This window comes from Vipera ursinii, assembly GCF_947247035.1.
Source record: "Vipera ursinii genome assembly, chromosome: 4".
NCBI classification, from domain to species: Eukaryota; Metazoa; Chordata; class Lepidosauria; order Squamata; family Viperidae; genus Vipera; species Vipera ursinii.
The window spans coordinates 107,771,235-107,789,070 of NC_139514.1; the positions used below are offsets into that span (position 1 = coordinate 107,771,235).

General features: G+C 41.9%; 1 protein-coding gene across 1 annotated transcript in view; it reads right to left on the reverse strand.

Annotated features, from left to right (window-relative positions):
- LMO7 (LIM domain 7) overlaps positions 1–17,836 on the reverse strand; it is a gene marked incomplete at its 5' end in the record, with an annotated part of 95,676 nt that overhangs the window by 19,874 nt on the left and 57,966 nt on the right. The window contains 11 exons of the mRNA XM_083361305.1: positions 648–752; positions 3,586–3,611; positions 6,596–6,652; positions 8,444–8,501; positions 9,706–9,890; positions 10,642–10,803; positions 11,496–11,610; positions 12,375–12,671; positions 13,376–13,787; positions 15,165–15,307; positions 16,615–16,732. Of these exons, the coding sequence (XP_083217431.1) occupies positions 648–752; positions 3,586–3,611; positions 6,596–6,652; positions 8,444–8,501; positions 9,706–9,890; positions 10,642–10,803; positions 11,496–11,610; positions 12,375–12,671; positions 13,376–13,787; positions 15,165–15,307; positions 16,615–16,732 (1,678 nt within the window). The remainder of the gene's footprint in view (positions 1–647; positions 753–3,585; positions 3,612–6,595; positions 6,653–8,443; positions 8,502–9,705; positions 9,891–10,641; positions 10,804–11,495; positions 11,611–12,374; positions 12,672–13,375; positions 13,788–15,164; positions 15,308–16,614; positions 16,733–17,836) is intronic.

Below are 17,836 nucleotides of genomic sequence, written 5' to 3' on the forward strand. Positions count from 1 at the left end.
AAACCCAGTTGCCTTTTGGAAAAGCACCTTTGGGACAATCATGACCTGGATGATTGAGAATCTCCGTAGACATTTTAGCAACTTGTAAGACCTGGAATATGTAGTAAAAATGCTATGGAAAGCCTATGTTTTGCCCTCCAAACTCCTCCCTCTGAGGGGTCCTTGGTGCTTTCTGAGCTTGGTTGTTTTCTTGCAGACATTTCGTTACCCAAACTAAGTAACATCATCAGTGCATTATCTATTTCGGGTAATGAAATGTGTGCAAGAAAACAACCAAGCTTGGAGAGCAGCAAGGAGCCCTCATTTCAGTCTTGGGCTACAAATCTTCTCCTTTAATGACTCTTCTCCCTAAACAGATCTCCAAGATCTATGAAGGACACTCAGCCACCAAAACATCCCGGCTTTATATGGGCAAAAATCCTTTGATCATTGCTAAATGTGTAACCAAGTGCACCTGGATAGAATCACCCTGCCAGTAGCTACCTAAAGTAGCATGCTGGGGCAGGTTTTCTATCCTCAAGTGTTTCACCGAGAAGAGAGGCCCTGAGGGAGCGTCAGCTTCCAGACATGTTTTAGTCAGGGTGTTCTGCTCCAAGAGCAGAAGCAGCTCTAGCAGGAAGGACAACCACACAAGTTTACTTCCAGACCTGGAGTAAGCGTTCCTGCTCTGCTTGCCATTTCTCTTGCCTTTTTCTTTCTTCCTCTTGATCCCAAGTCCAACGGCTGGGAGCCGCAATGGGTGGGACAGGGAGCTGAAAGAAGAAACCAAAGGTTAGCAGGCCCAGAGGGTTCTCTGTAGAAGGCTGGCAAAAACAGGAGTGCTGGGCTATCAAAATGGGTGCTGAACCCTTTGCAGGGCAATAAACAACAGAATAACAGGCCTTCTAGTCTAACCCCTTGCTCAAGCAGGAGACCATTTCAGACAAATGTCTTTTTAAAAAGCTCCAGTGATGGAGCACCCGTAAGTTCTGCAGACCATTCCACTGATTAATTGTTCTCACGGTCAGACAATTTCTCCTTAGTTGTAGGTTGGTTCTCTACCTGATTAGTTTCCATCTGTTGCTTCTTGTCCTGCCTTCTGGTACCTTGGAAAATGGGTTGACCCCCCTTTTCTTTGTGGCAACCCCTTGGATATCAGAACACTGCTATCATGTCACCCGTAGTCCTTCTTTTCGTTAAACTAGACATACCCAGTTCCTGCAACTGTTCTTCATATGTTTTAGCCTTCAGGGAATAAACCTTCCCCTCCAATTCAACGCATCTGGAATCCAGTCTAACCCTCTTGATGGGAATGGAGAGGGGAGGGGAAAACTTTGGAGAACAAATTGTCAAGATCAGGGATAGGCAACCTTGGCTCTTTTATGACTCGTGGACTTCAACTCCCAGAATTCCTGAGCCAGGCTGGCTCAGGAATTCTGGGAGTTGAGGTCCACGAGTCATAAAAGAGCCAAGGTTGTCTAGCCCTGGTCAAGATGATGAAAGGAGACTTCCGGTTTGCCAAGCCAGCCGGCATGGATGTCTGGAGGATGGCTCTCGTCTTCCACGTCCAGTTTTGCATCGCTGGGGGGTCCTAAAAGGGCCGAAGAGTCACCCTGGAGGGGTGACCAGAAAGAAGGGGCTTTTGCAGAAACACGGGGGAGCCGCAACCCCCCTCCCATTAGTGCCTGCATTCCCTTTGTACCGGCGTACGAAAGACTGGCCATAGTAATATGGCCAGTTACTAGGCAGCAGACAGCCAATGTCAAATTTACCATCAGGCAACATTAAAGCAGCATGGAAGAGATGGGGTAAGATTCCTCTCTTATACCTTAATCTTCTTCTTTTCACCTAAATAAGCTGCTAAGTACCTTCCCCCTGTGGAGAGGGAGGGGGGAATTTAACCGCCCCTTCAAACAAGTGGCAAGCAAGCTCAGGGGTGTTTTTTTTAAAAATGTTGAAAAAAGAAACGGATTAAAAGAAAAGAACTTTCAAAGCGCTTGGGGGACACCCAGTGGCTAAACCTGAAATTGCAATCTGATTTTCTTTTTTAAAGAAAAAATTAAGAAAACGTTTAAGAAAAATAAGATAAGATTAACCTTGAACACCAGATGTAAAACACCACCATGGAAGAGTTTCAAAAAGAAATCTATGCTATGTGGGAAATATCCTACCAAACCTATCAGTTCCTTTCTGCAGCTGGCAATGAAATAAGACCTTTTGGAAAAGAAATAGAAAGTATCTCGAAGAAACAAACTCAAATTGTGACTACAGCTACTATTTTATCGGGACAGAACTTAACAGAAGAATCAAATACATTGGCAGAAGAATTAACTACTCAAAAAACACAGGTTTTCGAAGACAAAAATGAGAAACAGTTGGAACAAAATTTATTCAGCCCAGCGCAACTATATCAAGAGGCGAAAATAATAAGAAGATTTGGTGTTGTTAACAGACCCCTCAATCCTTCAAAAACGGAGACTAGAGGGCTACTTAAATATGATACAACAATACAAGAATGTTTTGATGACCTTGAGGCAAAGAAGCGAAAAATGACATGGCAAAGGAAGAAAGCAAGAATAAGATTGAAGAAATATGGACATACTTAAGAGGCCTGAAATAGATAACACCAAAACAGATAGGATTGTACTTGGATTATGAGAGATTGCTTTGATTAGTAGATAAAAATATTGACTAATTAAAAAAAACAAAAATAAAATACAGATGTATGAATACTAACATTGAAATACTGAACTCTTTAAATGAAATGGATTAAGATGTATATATGTTAAGAATGATACAATGTAATTAATATACTTGGATGTAGTAACATGAAAGGATGTGTTAAATATTGAAACAGAGAAATTTTGGTTAATTTTCAATATCTGGAAATTATAAATGAGAAATAAAAATATTATATTGTCCTCCTCCTCTTCCTCCTCCCTGCAATTGGTATTCTAATGACTACCATTCTCATATTGTACTACTAACTTGTCGATACGAAAATGAGATAAATAAGAAGTGTATTTACATTACTAGGTATTGGAGAAAACTGTGTAAAGGGAAAGGTGGTTATTTACAAATATGAAAATGGGAAACTTTAAATGTTTAATCTTAATATTAATGTAAAATTAAAACTGGAAAAATATATAAGGTGTTTTGATATCTTAAAAATGGAATGTTATAATATAAAATATATTAAGGTATTGATAAATATAAGAAAACTATTAAATGACTGATGGATAGCAATGAGAAGTATGTTAATTTAGATAAGAGATAATATGTATTAAAGGAAATAAGAGAGAGGGAATATTAGTTACAACAACTTGGAGATCTGTAATATTATGCATTTGTCTGAAATGGAACTATTGTAACCCAGGCACCACGCTGCTTTTTAAAGATATTATTGTAATAGTGGAAAATTAATAAAAAAACAAATGAAAAAAAAAAGATGATGGAAGGACTTGATAGGTGAATACAAGTGGCAACTCTAGCCTAAACATCTGGCTGACATGATGATGATGATGATGATGATGATAGTAATAATAATAATAATAATAATAATAATAATAATAATAATAATAATAATAATAATGGAGCATTACTTACATCAAGTATTGCAGGCTCCTGACCTCCTGGGTGATTTATGAAAAAAAGAAGAACAAGAAGAGGGTGGAAAATCTTTGTTACTCTTATCTGGAAGAGATCCTTTCAACCCATACCAAAAGGCTGCCCTGGAACCACCCCTTTTTTGGATCAAGTATTCATCTAACGTGTTCCAACAGGCAAATATTTCTTATGGTCATTAAAAAAAGGAAAATCATTAAACAGGTACTCCTCGACTTACAACCATTCACTTAGGGACCATTCAAAGTTACAATGGCACTGAAAAACGGGATTTATGACTGGTTTTCCACACTTAAGACCACTGGAGCATCCCCACGGTCAGGTGATCAAAATTCAGCTGCTTGGCCTCCGACTCATATTTAGGACGGTTGCAGTGTCCCTAGATCGCCTTCTGCAACTCCTGACAAGCAAAGTCAATGGGAGAGCCAGATTCACATAACAACCGTTTTACTCACTTAACAAATGCAGTGAATATTTAACAACTGTGACAAGAAAGGTAGTAAAATGGGGCAAAATTCACTTAACAACTCTCTCACTGACCAGCAGAACTTGTTGTAAGTTGAGGATTACCTGCTTTGGTTTCATACAAACACCATGAATTGCACATTTTTTTTAATCAAGTCTGCCATACATACACAACAATAAAGTATTTATGGTAACCTCCTTGATTATTATGCCAGTACACCAAAAATAAATTCTGAGAAGACAGTTCAAGAAGAAGATTTCCAAGAATGCTATGGTAGTATACTGTTTTGTTGGGGGAATTCACATTCCTGTATCATTTCCAACTATCTCTTCTTTGCAAAACTATATCCCAATTCCCCAACCAGTCAAAAATGTGTGGTCTTCAAAAACAAGCATGTCACACCAGCCTTGGTAGGCTGATGGGGACTAATCTAGAATTTTGAGCAATTTGAAAGGAAGTGAGCTGAGTACATTATTTATGAAATCACTGTTGCAATGGCCACATTCATTGAGGCAAAGTTCAAAGCTAACAGATAAGTAGTTTATCCAAAAACATTTGTATGAGACAGAAATGGAATTCAGCCCCAGCGTTCCAGCTGACTCGTCATATACTTTCCACATGAGGTACCTCATGGAAAAATCCCATCCCTGAAGAGGTACAAACTTCAAGAGCTGTTCATGTTATAATCCATTTTCTTTTATTTTTTCCAGAATGGATAGATTGGGACACACACTTGGCCTTCTAGCCCCAGGGCCTTCCAAAATTCTTTGTGGTACTGCACTCTATGGTTCTCCTGTCCAGACCTGGACTTCCTCTTTGCCCCCCTCCTGCAGCGTCGGCTCTCATTTCCCCACTTCTGTCCCCACCAGCCTGAGTCACCCCCTTGCCTAGCCAAACCTTCCTTCCCATGCCAGACATTTTGAGAAACAGTGTTGGCATCCATTTTTGCTTTTCCACAAGTGCTTCCCAACTGACTGTGTTAAAATTATATTTGAATTTTAGGTGATCCTGCTGAGAAGACTTAGTGATGTGATACAAGTCCACTCTTTAGTATAAAGCTTCCACTATAGTGTGTGTGTGTGTGTGTGTGTGTGCGTGCACGTGTGCACACATGCGCACACAACTTGCCCAGAAAAACTAAACTAAAAACAGAGTCTCAAACAATATGCATTCCTTATGCAAAAACCTGATACTGGGGAAAAGATTGACAAAGAAGTCAAGTTGCAGTTTTCTAACTGCCTTCCTTCCTTCCTTCCTTCCTTCCTTCCTTCCTTCCTTCCTTCCTTCCTTCCTTCCTTCCTTCCTTCCTTCCTCCCTCCCTCCCTCCCTTCTTCTCTCTCTCTCTCTCTCTCTCTCTCTCTCTCTCTCTCTCTCTCTTTCTTTCTGTCTTTTGTGATAAAGTTACATTCTGCATTTAGGGAAGTTTGGCCTGCATTTCTGAAGACCTTGCCAGCTTGTGCACAAAGCCGTGCCATAAAAGAGCGCCTGGCAGAGATGCTGAGGGCAAGATATAGTTAGGACTAAGACAGGCCTTTCATCCTTTGTATGGAAAAAACGGAGACAATGGTAAAATAACACCGAGGAAAAAAGACCTTTGACTAATACATAATACAAACATCAGTGAGAAATATTGTCTTCATCACTTCAAAACATTCCACGTATAACAAATAAAACAAACACAGGTTTCTGAAGTGAGGGTGAAAAAGGTGACGTGTGGCATGCAAAAACACACTCCTAGCAGCTTTTAAGAACTCAGGTATAGGATTCGTGGCGTAACACCAGCTGCCTGCAATTAGTGCAGGTTCGCATCCCACCAGGCTCAAGGTTGACTCAGCCTTCCATCCTTCCGAGGTAGGTAAAATGAGGACCCAGATTGTTGGGGGCAATTAAGCTGACTTTGTAATAATGCCGCTTGGGGTGTGTGTGAAAGCCCTAATAAGCAGGCATATACATAGAATGAAGGCTACTGCTAAGCTTGTAAGCCGCCCTGAGTCTTTGGAGAAGGGCGGGATATAAATGGAATTAAAATAAAAATAAAATAAAATGCTTCCTTTAGTTTTTGAAGGATTAAAATTGTCCCATGGAGATAAGACATCTATTCCTATAACACACGGATGCACCAATTGTAATAATAAATGTGACTTTAACATTGATCATTTCTTTCAGCCTGGTCATTTTACATAACACAGGTTTTGCTGAATTCCAGCACGCAGGAGAAAAGACGATGAGTCGAATGAAAACAGGCCGTACTACATTTGGTGCTCACTACGAACAGGATTTGAATTTGTCAAGAGTGTCAAAGGTTTGAGGGAAAAGGAACACACAAATCCCATTACCACAAAGATATACCCATGAATTGTAACCTGATGCCCCTAGGGAAAAGAATGGAAAGAGATTAAGAAAGTTGGCATGATAGAACCCAACACCAGAGGCTGATTAAGAGAAGGCAGGGGAGGCACAATTTCATGAAATTACATGAAATGTTAGCTTTGGGGGGTGGGTGGGGGGAATACTGATTGCTTTTACCTTGTTCAAAAAACTGGGATCGCCTTTTTAAGTTTTTCAAAGAAATAGGTTCTGTGTCTATTTGGAAAAAAATATGGAGATACAAACAGGTCAGTGTGGCGTGGTCTAATTTCACTGAAAATATCCAAGGTATTATTGTTGTTGTACAGCATTGTTACCGTGGCCAGGAAACCACAATGCTGTGGCAGAGTAGTAGCTTGGCTTGACAAGGTACCAGTCCTGCTAGAGGACATGCTTGCACGTCTCCCGAGGTGCGCCACAGAGCTGCCTCACAAGTGGGCACCACAAGCGGGAAGGTTCAGAGCCATCTGGAATCTGACTGCCTGCACAGAGCACCAGCTCATCTCCCCACCAAAGTGGTACCTATCTATCTACTTTCATAGAACATGCTTTTGAACTATTAGGTGGACAGAAGCTGAAGGGAGTGACAGGAGCTCACCCCACCATGCAGTGCTAGGGCTCAAAGTGCTGGAGCTGAGACTATCGCCAGCATCATTAAGCCACTGAGCCACCGTTCCTCAACATTGACAGGCATTGGCTTGACTGCATTCAAACAAATGGGTCATCGCTTTGGGGATAGGGGGACCCGATTTTTCAGAGCCTAAATCCAAGCCCTGCTCTTCGCTAACCCAGACCCATTGAAGCATCACCAGATCAGAGCCAAATCAGCAGTTCCTGCAACCGGGTTAGGTCCGAGTGCCAATTTTGCCCTAGCAAAGTTGCCTGATCCCAATGCTATTCTCAGCCTAAAGCACTTGTAAAGGAGACTATTTGTAGCTCAGGCTTGAAATGAGGAGTCCTTGGTGCTCTCTGAGCTGGATTGGTTTTTTTTTGCAGACGTTTCATTACCCAAACTGGGTAACATCATTAATAATAGGGTCACTATTGATGATGTTACCTACTTGGGTAATGAAACATCTGCAAGAAAATGATCAAACTCAAGAGAACGCCAAGGACTCCTAAGCCCCTTTATGTGGTAACTCTACAGAGGGTCTTCAGCTCTTTGGAGGACAGGTAGGTCTTCTCAATCATGATGATGATAACTTTATTGTCACTTTGAATGTACACCAATCGGCATACATCAAAATGAAATTTCGTTGCATACAGCTCTCAAAGGGTCACCACCTCCGATATATACTCCTTGTTCGGGGCCCGCTCAAATTTCACATTGTCCATTTTAGTCTCTAGGGAGTGAACGATGGCAAACAGGACAGATGGAAACTCCTTTTCAAATTTTATTCATTGGGAAAGAGCTCACCCCAATTTAAAGAGGTTTTCCAGGCCAACAAAAAGCAGGGGAGCAACTGCCGTGATGGCTTAAAGATCCCTCCAGGATGGCCTCAGTTTTGCTCCCAAGCTGTACTGTTAAGCTGGGCTGAAAAGAAACAGACCACTGCTCTCTGACCATCACACACAGTTCTAGCAGACCATGCAGGCTAGTATTAGGTTACAGCTTAGGTTTTCCTTCTTTTATTTTCCAATAAAGGCTAACATTAAAAAAGAAGCCCAAATCTTATAAGGCACACAGACAAATATACCTGGCCAGAGGGTTGTTGTTGTTTTTTTTTAAGCTTGAAGACCCCTTACCCATTTTTCTGGAAGAGGCCGTTAACCTGCCCAGCAGGTTGAAAATGGAGTCAGAAGGCAGATGAGTCGAAGCAGGTAAAAACCTCTCCTTTTGCTATTGACTTGCTGCATCTCTGCCTGGGTTTGTATTTCTAAAACCACTGTGTTTTTATTAGCAGCTAATAATATGTTATTTTTGTTTACTTTTTGTAGAACCGACCCCTTTCTGCGGCTTAACTAATAATAAGCTCTCTTACTTCCAAGTGCACTGGATAGGTTTACCTTTTTGTTCACAGCAGCTGGCATCATCCTGCATTCCGTTGACTTTTGTTTCCGAACCCTGGAAACAGAAAATGAGCAGAGGATGGCTTTAATTTCCTTCCAGAAGGTAATACTTGACTTTGACTCGTCTGACAAACCAAATCACCAGCTACCTTGCTTCTCTCCTGGATTAGTTTCCAACCATTGCTTCTTGTCCTGCTTTCAGGTGCTTTGGAGAATAGCTTGGCTCCCTCTTCTTTGTGGCAACCTCTGAGATATTGGAACACGGCTATCATTTCACCCCTAGTCCTCCTCTTCATTAAACTAGACATACCCAATTCCTGCAACCGTTCCTTGTATGTTTTAGCCTCTAATCCACCAAGAACTCCTTGTCTTCACCCTGGCAGGATTGGACACCCACTTTATGGAGTGTTATTAATGACTCTTTGACCCAGCGCAGAGCCACCATCTGATTGGGCTGCCCACGTTCTAAAGCTAAAGTCTTGTAGCTTTGCCTTAGAAATGCTGTTCTTTGGCCTCGTGATTTCTTTATTAGAATTCACGAATAATCTATATTTTATATTATATTAAATAAAGTGTTATATATTAAATGTTATTTGATATTTATTAAATTTATATCTGCCCATCGGGCAGATTAAGGCAACTCTGGGTGGCTTACAATGTAATGAAACATACAGTACACCCCCCAAAATGATTAGAAATGTAAAAACAGATTAAAATTTACAAAAGATTAAGAACACATTTTCCTTGGCAGATTAACCTGAAGGGCTGGAATTGATTTTGGACTGGCAGAGCAGAATTTGAAGAAAATTCTCATGATCCCAATTTAAAGCAAATGCTTCTCTCTCTCTCTCTCTCTCTCTCTCTCTCTCTCTCTCTCTCTCTCTCTCTCTCTCTCTCTCTCTCTCTCTCTCTCTCTCTCTCTCTCTCTCTCTCTTTATGTGTTTGTGGTTGTGCCTTTGTGTCACCTTTGTGTGACTCCTTGGCTACTGTTTGGATTAGTCCCTGCAATTTTAGGGACTGGCCCAAGGTCACCCAGCTGGCTTCATGTCTAAAGTAAGACTACAACTCACAGTCTCCCAGTTTCTAGCTCAATGTCCTTAACCACTACCCCAGATCACTTTAATACCCCTGCAGAAGGAGATGAAGACACCTCCCCCACCCCAGGTTTAAGGGTAAAAGAACAGTGTTACATCTTGGAATCACCCATGACTAGAAGTTGTGAACACACTTTCTTCTGGAGGGACAGGTCCATAACTTACATCATTCTGCAAATGGCTGCGCAACTCCTTTTTGGACATCTGTTGACTTTGCGTTGAAGCGTGATCTCCTGATGTGGCATCGATCCATTTGTTTTCAGGTGTACCTATAATTTTGGTAGCCATACTGGTAAGATTGAGGATTTTGTGCCTTGCAAATGGCGGGAAAGGCTGGTCTTTGCCCCAATCTGATTGATAATTGGAGATCAAAAGAAATCGAAAAGGTAGACAGGGGGAACGTCAAAGTGTAAAGGGAATTGACAAAAATATATCCAAACAATACATAAAGAGGAGAAAAAAATATAATAGAGGACAGGAGAAGGAAGGAGTGATTTTGGGTGTTAATGTGGAATATGCTATTAGGGCTTTTTATGATAGACCGCCTTTTCCCCAAAGCAAGAGTTAGTCAAAAGTGTGCACAATCAAAGCAAGTTAACTAACAGCAACTATTTTATAGACCACCTTTTGCCCAAAGCAATAATTAGTCAAAAGCTTGCACAATAAATAGCAAGTTTACTAACAGCAACTTTATTTTAAATTAAAAGAATTTCAAAATGTTGGGAAGTAGAGTTGATCTTAGAGTCTTCACACATATCGTTGCCTAATGAATGGGGGCATAGACAAAATCAGAGTACATTGAGATCAACTCTTACCAAGAACATCCTTACTCCAGGAAATGACTTCCCAATTTCTAGAAAGTAAACTTGCTCAACCAGCTGGTTACAGTGTAATTCATGCAACGATGAGAAAATAATAAATATTTCTTGCCACAAATGCCTTTTTTTTACAAAAGCAGAAATACTAACTGTAGTTACTTTAACGGAAACAAACCACCAGCTCCTGCTGAAGGCCGTAAGAATTCAGAACTTATCCACCATAATACAACTTAGAGGACAGAGGAGACAACTCACACTGCACTCAGTGCAAGTAAACACGCACCCTTCCTTCCATGCCGCCTCACGTCCATGATAAGGCATCCATTTTCCATGGCCTGGCAAATGGCGGCTTCCCACTCGCCCTGCTCCAGGTGTGAAACCCTGGTGCCCCCAAGGGACAGGATTTCATCCCCAACTTTCAACTGACAAAAATCTGCAGGACTCCCTGTGGAGAGAAAGGCCAATGAAGTCACATAAAGCCTCCATATAGCCAGCATCAGACTGCAGAGCATGTTCGTCCAAGCAACTCTCTCCTAACGTTTTAAGGAAACCTGCTTGCAAGATTTGAGGTCATTGGTCGTATCGGCTGTATTGGCGCCCTTTCGAGCAGGTGTGGGAAAGCCATGGGGGCGAAGTAATGCTTTGAGCTCAAGTCACAAAGCTTTGCAAAAATGCCCCTTTGGAATGCCGGATGGTGCCATGAAAGTTTGTGTGACACCAAGGAAGGGATATTTCTTATGAAGAAAAAGAAGGCCTTTTTTTTGCAGGGGGGGGGGGAAGGGAGATCAATGTTGGAACGAGACACTCCAGGATGGAAAGTTAGCCCAGAATTTCTTGCATAGCCCCGAGATCCATAGTAAAAACTGTTAGGAGATGAGATGGTCCTGCATTTGAATATTAATATCAAACTGTTTGGGGCTTTAGAAGGAACCAGCAGATCCTAAAAGCAAGTCAACTTTGCATGTCCACAGTCTCTGTTTTTTCACATCCTTGCAAGCTGATTTTTTTTTTACCTCCCCTTTCTCCTTTTCCATTTTCTCCCTTCCCTTCCCTTCCCTTCCCTTCCCTTCCCTTCCCTTCCCTTCCCTTCCCTTCCCTTCCTCAAGGAAACTGCAAGACTTAAATACTGTTATTTACCTTCTTCTATTGATTTTACAAAGACACCAGAAGGATTCTGGTACACGGCAAATCCAAAGCTATGATTGCTGCCTGGTTTCTGATTTATACTGATTCTCATATCGCTGTATTGCTCCTAAAAAATGGAGGAGGGGGAGGAGGGGGAGGAGGAGGAGGGGGAGGAGGAGGAAGATACCAAAGAAAGAATGTCAACAGTCACTCATTCACATTACCCTAGCTAGTCTTGTTAGATTGTTTCAGGCACAGCTGGAGCATTCACTATTTATGTCCTGTCTCTCCTGACATTTTAAGTAATTTAAGTAATTTAAGAGCCTTCGTGTGGTTTGAAGTGATAGAAATCCATCAAAACACTAAACCAGGGCTCTTCAAACTTGGCCCTTTTATGACTTGTGGACTTCAACTTGTGGACTTCAACATGAAGTCTACAAGTCATAAAAGGGCCACGTTTGAAAACCCCTGCACTAAAGAAAGAGAATATCCAACAAATATAACAGTCCTTGACAGACAAGAGTTGAGACCATCCTGGATTAATTGCCAGAGAGTTGTGCAACTAAGAAGGCATTTCCTGCAGGATTAACCACTGAAGCTACTTCTTGTCCCATCAAACTGTTCTCCATAAGCTCTGGCACTTTCCAGCCCTCTTCTGAGCTCTCTAGAGAAAGTCTTCTGAGCCACAGAGAGTCCTAGAAAACTGTTTCAAGTCCTCACATTTATGACTCATTAGAAGAACCTCCCATTTATTCCCCAGGTTGACTACCCTCAAGATTCCCTTCTCTAGGAAAGTTATCCATGATCTTCTCTAGCTTACAAGTAACGCCTGATTCTTTGCGGTGTGGAGCTTCCTGTGCTTTGGAAAACAGAAGCATGTCTCCAACTTACGTGCTGTCTTGACTCTTCAGTGCCAGAAATGCTTCTCTCCTTGGGGGTAGAAGATATAACGGTCATTGAATCAGGACTGGTTTGATGATCTGATTTAGGGTCCAACTCAGGTGTTCTCCTTCTCTGCTCCTCCAGTAAGTGGCTTGTCCTGCTTTTGCTGCCTTCTGCAACTCGTTGCTCCATCTGGCCTTGGCTTTGTAGTGACTCTCCTGTCTGAGCTTCAGAGCCCCTGCTGTGCCCTGACGGAGCATTCCTGGGCCCTTCCATTCCTCCATTGTATTTCATGGCTGCATCCATCTGGAAGAAAGATTTTTAAAAGAGACATTTTCAACAGTGGCCTGGGCAGCATCTACTGAAAATCTTCCTCATGTTTTCCCAGACTTGGGAAATTAGCCTTGCTAATTATCTGCAGTGTTAACGCAGCATTCTCGTTGGCTTTAAGTCAGAATGTTCTAGTCTGGATGAAACCGCGAAAGACTAGGTTGCAAGGACATAATAGCAATAGTACTTAGACTTATTGACCGCTTCACATTGCTTTACAGCCCTTTCTAAGCAGTTTACAGAGTCAGCATATTGCTTCCCAACAATCTGGCTCCTCATTTTACCGACCTCGGAAGGATGGAAGGCTGAGTCAACCTTGAGCCGGTGAGAATCGAACTGCCAAACTGCAGTACTGCATTCTAACCACTGCGCCACCATGGCTCATACACAAACCTAGAGAGGTCCAGATTTAAAACACTGTTGTGTTGATATACAAATAGTAGAGAAATAGTTGCAAATCCAAAGTGAAATAATTTTGATTCCTTTTAAGTGAGTAGTTTTACCATTTCTCTTGGAAATCTCCATGAGGGGCTTGTGCATCTATACACAAGAACAGATATACATTATATTTTCTTTTTTATATCTTAGATATGAGACTGCAATATAAAAGCAATTAAAGTGTGAAATTAGCCAGAGTTGCTCTCTTTGGATACAAGCCAGTTTTTTTTGTTTTTTTTTACCGTAAAGGACCTGGGAAACGAAGAGATTCCTCTCATAGGGGTCCCAAAAGGCCTGGGGGTGACCACCGATGTCAATCTGGCTGTGTCGGTCTTTTGATAGCTTCTTGGTAGAGAGGCTGAAACCAGACCAGATCCAGTTTGGGCATTTGATGAGTGGGAACTTGGCAAAGGGGTCTCCATCCTTTCTCCAGCCAGGCTGCCTACTGAGGTGAGAGGCTCATCCTTCACCTCACGTTCTGGTTTCCGGTCCCTTAGCTCATGATCATCTTCCCTTTTCAAGCCTCCATTTGCCTCAGTTGGAATACAAACTTTGAGAGATGCTTTCTCTTCCCTAAAGACGTCATCGTTTGAGAAATACGATTGTTCCATCTCCTGCCAAGAGTTCCTCAGAGGAGCTTGATCTCGCCTCTCTCTAGAAGAAAACCAAAAGCTTTGGGTAACCTATGACCTCACAAGTACACTCTCTCTCTCTCTCTCTCTCTCTCTCTCTCTCTCTGCGTGTGTGTGTGTGTGTACAACTTGCAAGGTTGCAGTTATGTTGATTCAAGGGGACACAGCAGGATTCAGGGCTGTTCTACAACACTCTACTGTCCCCAAAGTTACATGTACTATTTTCACGATGCTGGTGGCACATTTTTTCTCTGGACTTTTTTTTAAAAAAAAATAATAATAATTCTATGTTACATAAAGAGGATTTGTGGACGTTTCAAATTAAAAGGTAAAACCTCCAATGCTGCTTGACCATCAGGGGAATATATTTTAAGAGCCAATGGTATCAAATCCAATCCTCCAGTTACAACAGCTCTTTTAGTTGACCATTTGAAGTTACAAGGGCACTGGGGAAAAAAAAGGCTTTGTTTTTCACGGTTTGCATTGCAGCGTTCCCATGATCATGCGATTGACATTCAAATGCTTGGCAACTGGCATGAACTTATGACTGTTCCAGTGTCCCGGGGTCATGTGATCACCTTTTGTAACCTTCTGGTCAGCAAAATCAATGGGAAAGCCAGATTCACTCAACAACCCTGTTATTGACTTAACAACTGCAGGGATTCACTTAACAATTGCGGCAAGAAAAGTCGTAAAACACAGCCAAATTCAGTTAACCACTGTCTTGCGCAACAACAGAAATTTTGGCCTCAGTTGTGGTTGCAGGTAGAAGACTACCGATAAACAGAATTTTATTTGTGCGTTCCTTCTTAAGAAAGCACAAAGTGCCTCCTGCATTTCATTGAAAAGAACTCTGGATACCTGATAGCATCGAACTAGGACAAAATGAAGCAGGCCAAGAAAGATCTTTGAAAGGCTCTTTTGCAGGGCAAACATCACCCATTCCCCACACCCCTTCCAAACCTCCTCAATAGTTATGTAAGACTTGTATTAAGAATGCAGAAATGGAGCTTGTGTCAAAGCAAGTTGGTTCGAGAGGCCAGAGACAAATCAATATTGTAACGGAATAAGCAAATAAGGAAGTTGAAAATGAACCCAGTTAACGTGGCGACATCAGCGAAGCTTAAGTTAAAAGGCTTCTTTCAAAATGTGGCCTGAAATGACTGACGTATTTGTTAAATTAATTTCATTGATATTCGATCGTCATCATTTAATTATGGAGGAATCCAATTATCAAATCACTCCGGAGAGAAGAACTGACAATTAAATACGCTGGCAACTGAGCGTGTAAATAAAGTCAATCAATTAAAACTAGTTGCTGCTGAATTCCAGCCAACGTAAAAAAAAGGGGGGGGGGATTAAGCCTTTAAAGCTGCTAGACATGGCTGGCTAGTATTACCTGTCTCTCTGCATTTCTTTCAGGGTTTTGCTGCGTCGTTCCGAGCTTTCCGAAGCTCTTCGCTCAATTTCTTCTCTCTCCTCCTTTTTCCTTTGCAGATCAGAGGTGTGACTCTTGCGCCTACTTTTCCATTTTGCCAAATCCTACACAAAAAAGCCAGATCAAGCAACGTTAGGTAAAGCCTCGGTCTACGAGCAACTCCAGCTGAATGCTCAAGGGCCGTGTTCCCTGACCAAGAGTGAGCAGCTGACTGTTTTCACCTGAGATGCCTGCTGTGTTGCCTTCTCAAGTGTCTTTTCACCAGCCTGCACCCCAATCTGAACAATGGCAGCCTTTCAGCTTCCTGACGGTTACCAAAAAGTTTTGCAGGAGAAAATGCACCTACTGCTCTAAAAAGGAAGCTCGCGACATTCCAATATTCCTTCCTAATTTCTACACAAATCCTAACCTCCCAACGTTTTAGGCTTTGTTATTCAAAGCAGCAACGGGAGCTGGAATTTGATCACCTGATCACAACCTGATCACCCAGCTCAGGACCATTTCACATACTCTTGAATTACCTGGTGTAATTCAAAAGGGTGACTGAAAACCAAAACAAGTATTGGATTCTCAGATGCCCCAACTGAGGAATACAATCCCACCACAGTGATTACTTCGCCGTGGTGACGCAGTGGTAAGAATGCAGTATTGCAGGCAAATTCTGCCAACTGCCAGCGGTTCAATCCTCAAGGTTGACTCAGCCTTCTATCCTTCTGAACTCAGACTGTTGGCGGCAATAGCTGACTCTGTAGAGAGGGCTGTAAAGTATATAAATCTAAGTGCTATTGCTATTGTTGTTGATGTTAATTTTAGCCTCACTTTCAGGAATTGTTGTTATTCCCACACTTTAGCCTATGAGAACATGTGTGGTAGGCAATTTCTTAAGAACTAAGCACCTTAATGGTTGCACTTTCCAGTCTTGGATTCTTCTCTGTTATCCTTTTGGCTACAACAAGATTCAGGCCTTTTAATCATGTCTGATCTTTCTGTATCATGATCTGCTAATCAGTTTTATATCTGCTGTTACAATATTTGCTATCTGCAGATGTCAATCAATTCTATTTTTTTCTCAGACAGAAAATGCACCTTTCTGAATTCTCATCTGATGCCAAGAATCACCATTGGAAGAAAAATCACATTGCTTCTCTAGCATTTCTATTGGAAGATATGGAGACCAAAGCTAGAGAAAGCATCCTTTGAAGTTCTCCTGGGCCTTTAATCCATCTCCCATTACTCTGTTCCCACCCTCAGCCCTCCTCCCACTTCTAAAGGAGAATCCAACCCATGTGCCATCCCATCTCCTACTTCTGATAGGCACGGGGTTAATGGCTGCCACCCAAATTCAGCTTCTTGTGACCGTCTTTTAGAACCACCGAGAGGGACTGCAAAGAGGGGTCTTTCCAGGTCTTACATCTTGCCACTGCTGATCTTGTTCCCGCAGCTGAGCTTTTATTCTCTGGAGCTCTTCGTAACGCATCTGCCGGATCGTTTGTAGCTCATCTGCACTGACGTCATTCAAGGATTTACTCCTAGAGGTAGAAACAGACTTTTAGAATTCCAGACCATTTCCTTCTTCAAGAAGGGATCAAACAATCTGATTAGCAGAAATAGGACTAGGTGCTCTACAACCAGGCAGTTTTTAGTGGTGTGTGGGGTGAGAATGCTTTGCTGCACCTATGAAATGGCCATCTCAGAGAGTCACAAAATTGTGGAGTTGGAAGAAGCCAGAAGGATCCCTTGGTCCAACCCTCTACAAGGGAGAACCAATTAAGAGAGTTGGCTCTCCAGTCTCTTCTTAAGAAACTCCAGAGATGAAGAAGCCATATCCGTCACACTGTGACACTATAGACTTTGCCATCAGATTTTTTTTCTCCTTATACTTAAATGAAATGCAGGTTTCTAAAAACAGTTCCTGACCGTCTTCCGTGGGTTATCCTTTTATAGAGCACTTTAGGTAACTTTTAATGGTCTTTAATGAAAGGGTCTAAATATGAGCTGGCCATTCCCACCAGTCTTTTCAAGGCTCTGGGTCAATATTTAGAAGATCTCTCTTCCAAATGCGTAACTCGGGACACTCAGAAAGTTACTACACTGAATATCAAAGTCTGCCTCCCACTTCATGGTCAGGATTCTCTTGGAATGCAGGAGAAAAGGAAAAAAAAAAGATTCTGAGATCATGTATTTCCTGTAGCCCTAAAATAGGCTGAGCAAAATAGACTGCAGAACCATAGTACAAAAAAAAATAAACACTGCCCTTTGCATCTGATCTTAAGCATTACAGAGAAAGCGGTCTCCCACTTCCTATTCAGGAGTTTCTCCATGATCCCACCAATCTTGACCCTCCCTACAACAGATTTTGACATCATGCATAAATGCAGGTGGCCACAGTTGAAGATATGAGAAACAATGGGCGGGGGGGATGCTAAATCTTGATCGTCTTAGGTTTGTCCATTATGTGTGGCTGGGGTACCCCAACATTTGCACTATAACCCCCTAAAGTACACCATGAAGCTATGTGGCTCCCTGATTGAACAAAGGGTGATAGGACGTAGGCACAGGCAAGAAAGAAACAAATCCCATATTTTAAAGAATTATGGCACAGTTTTGGTATAATACAATGTGATGTTGTGTTT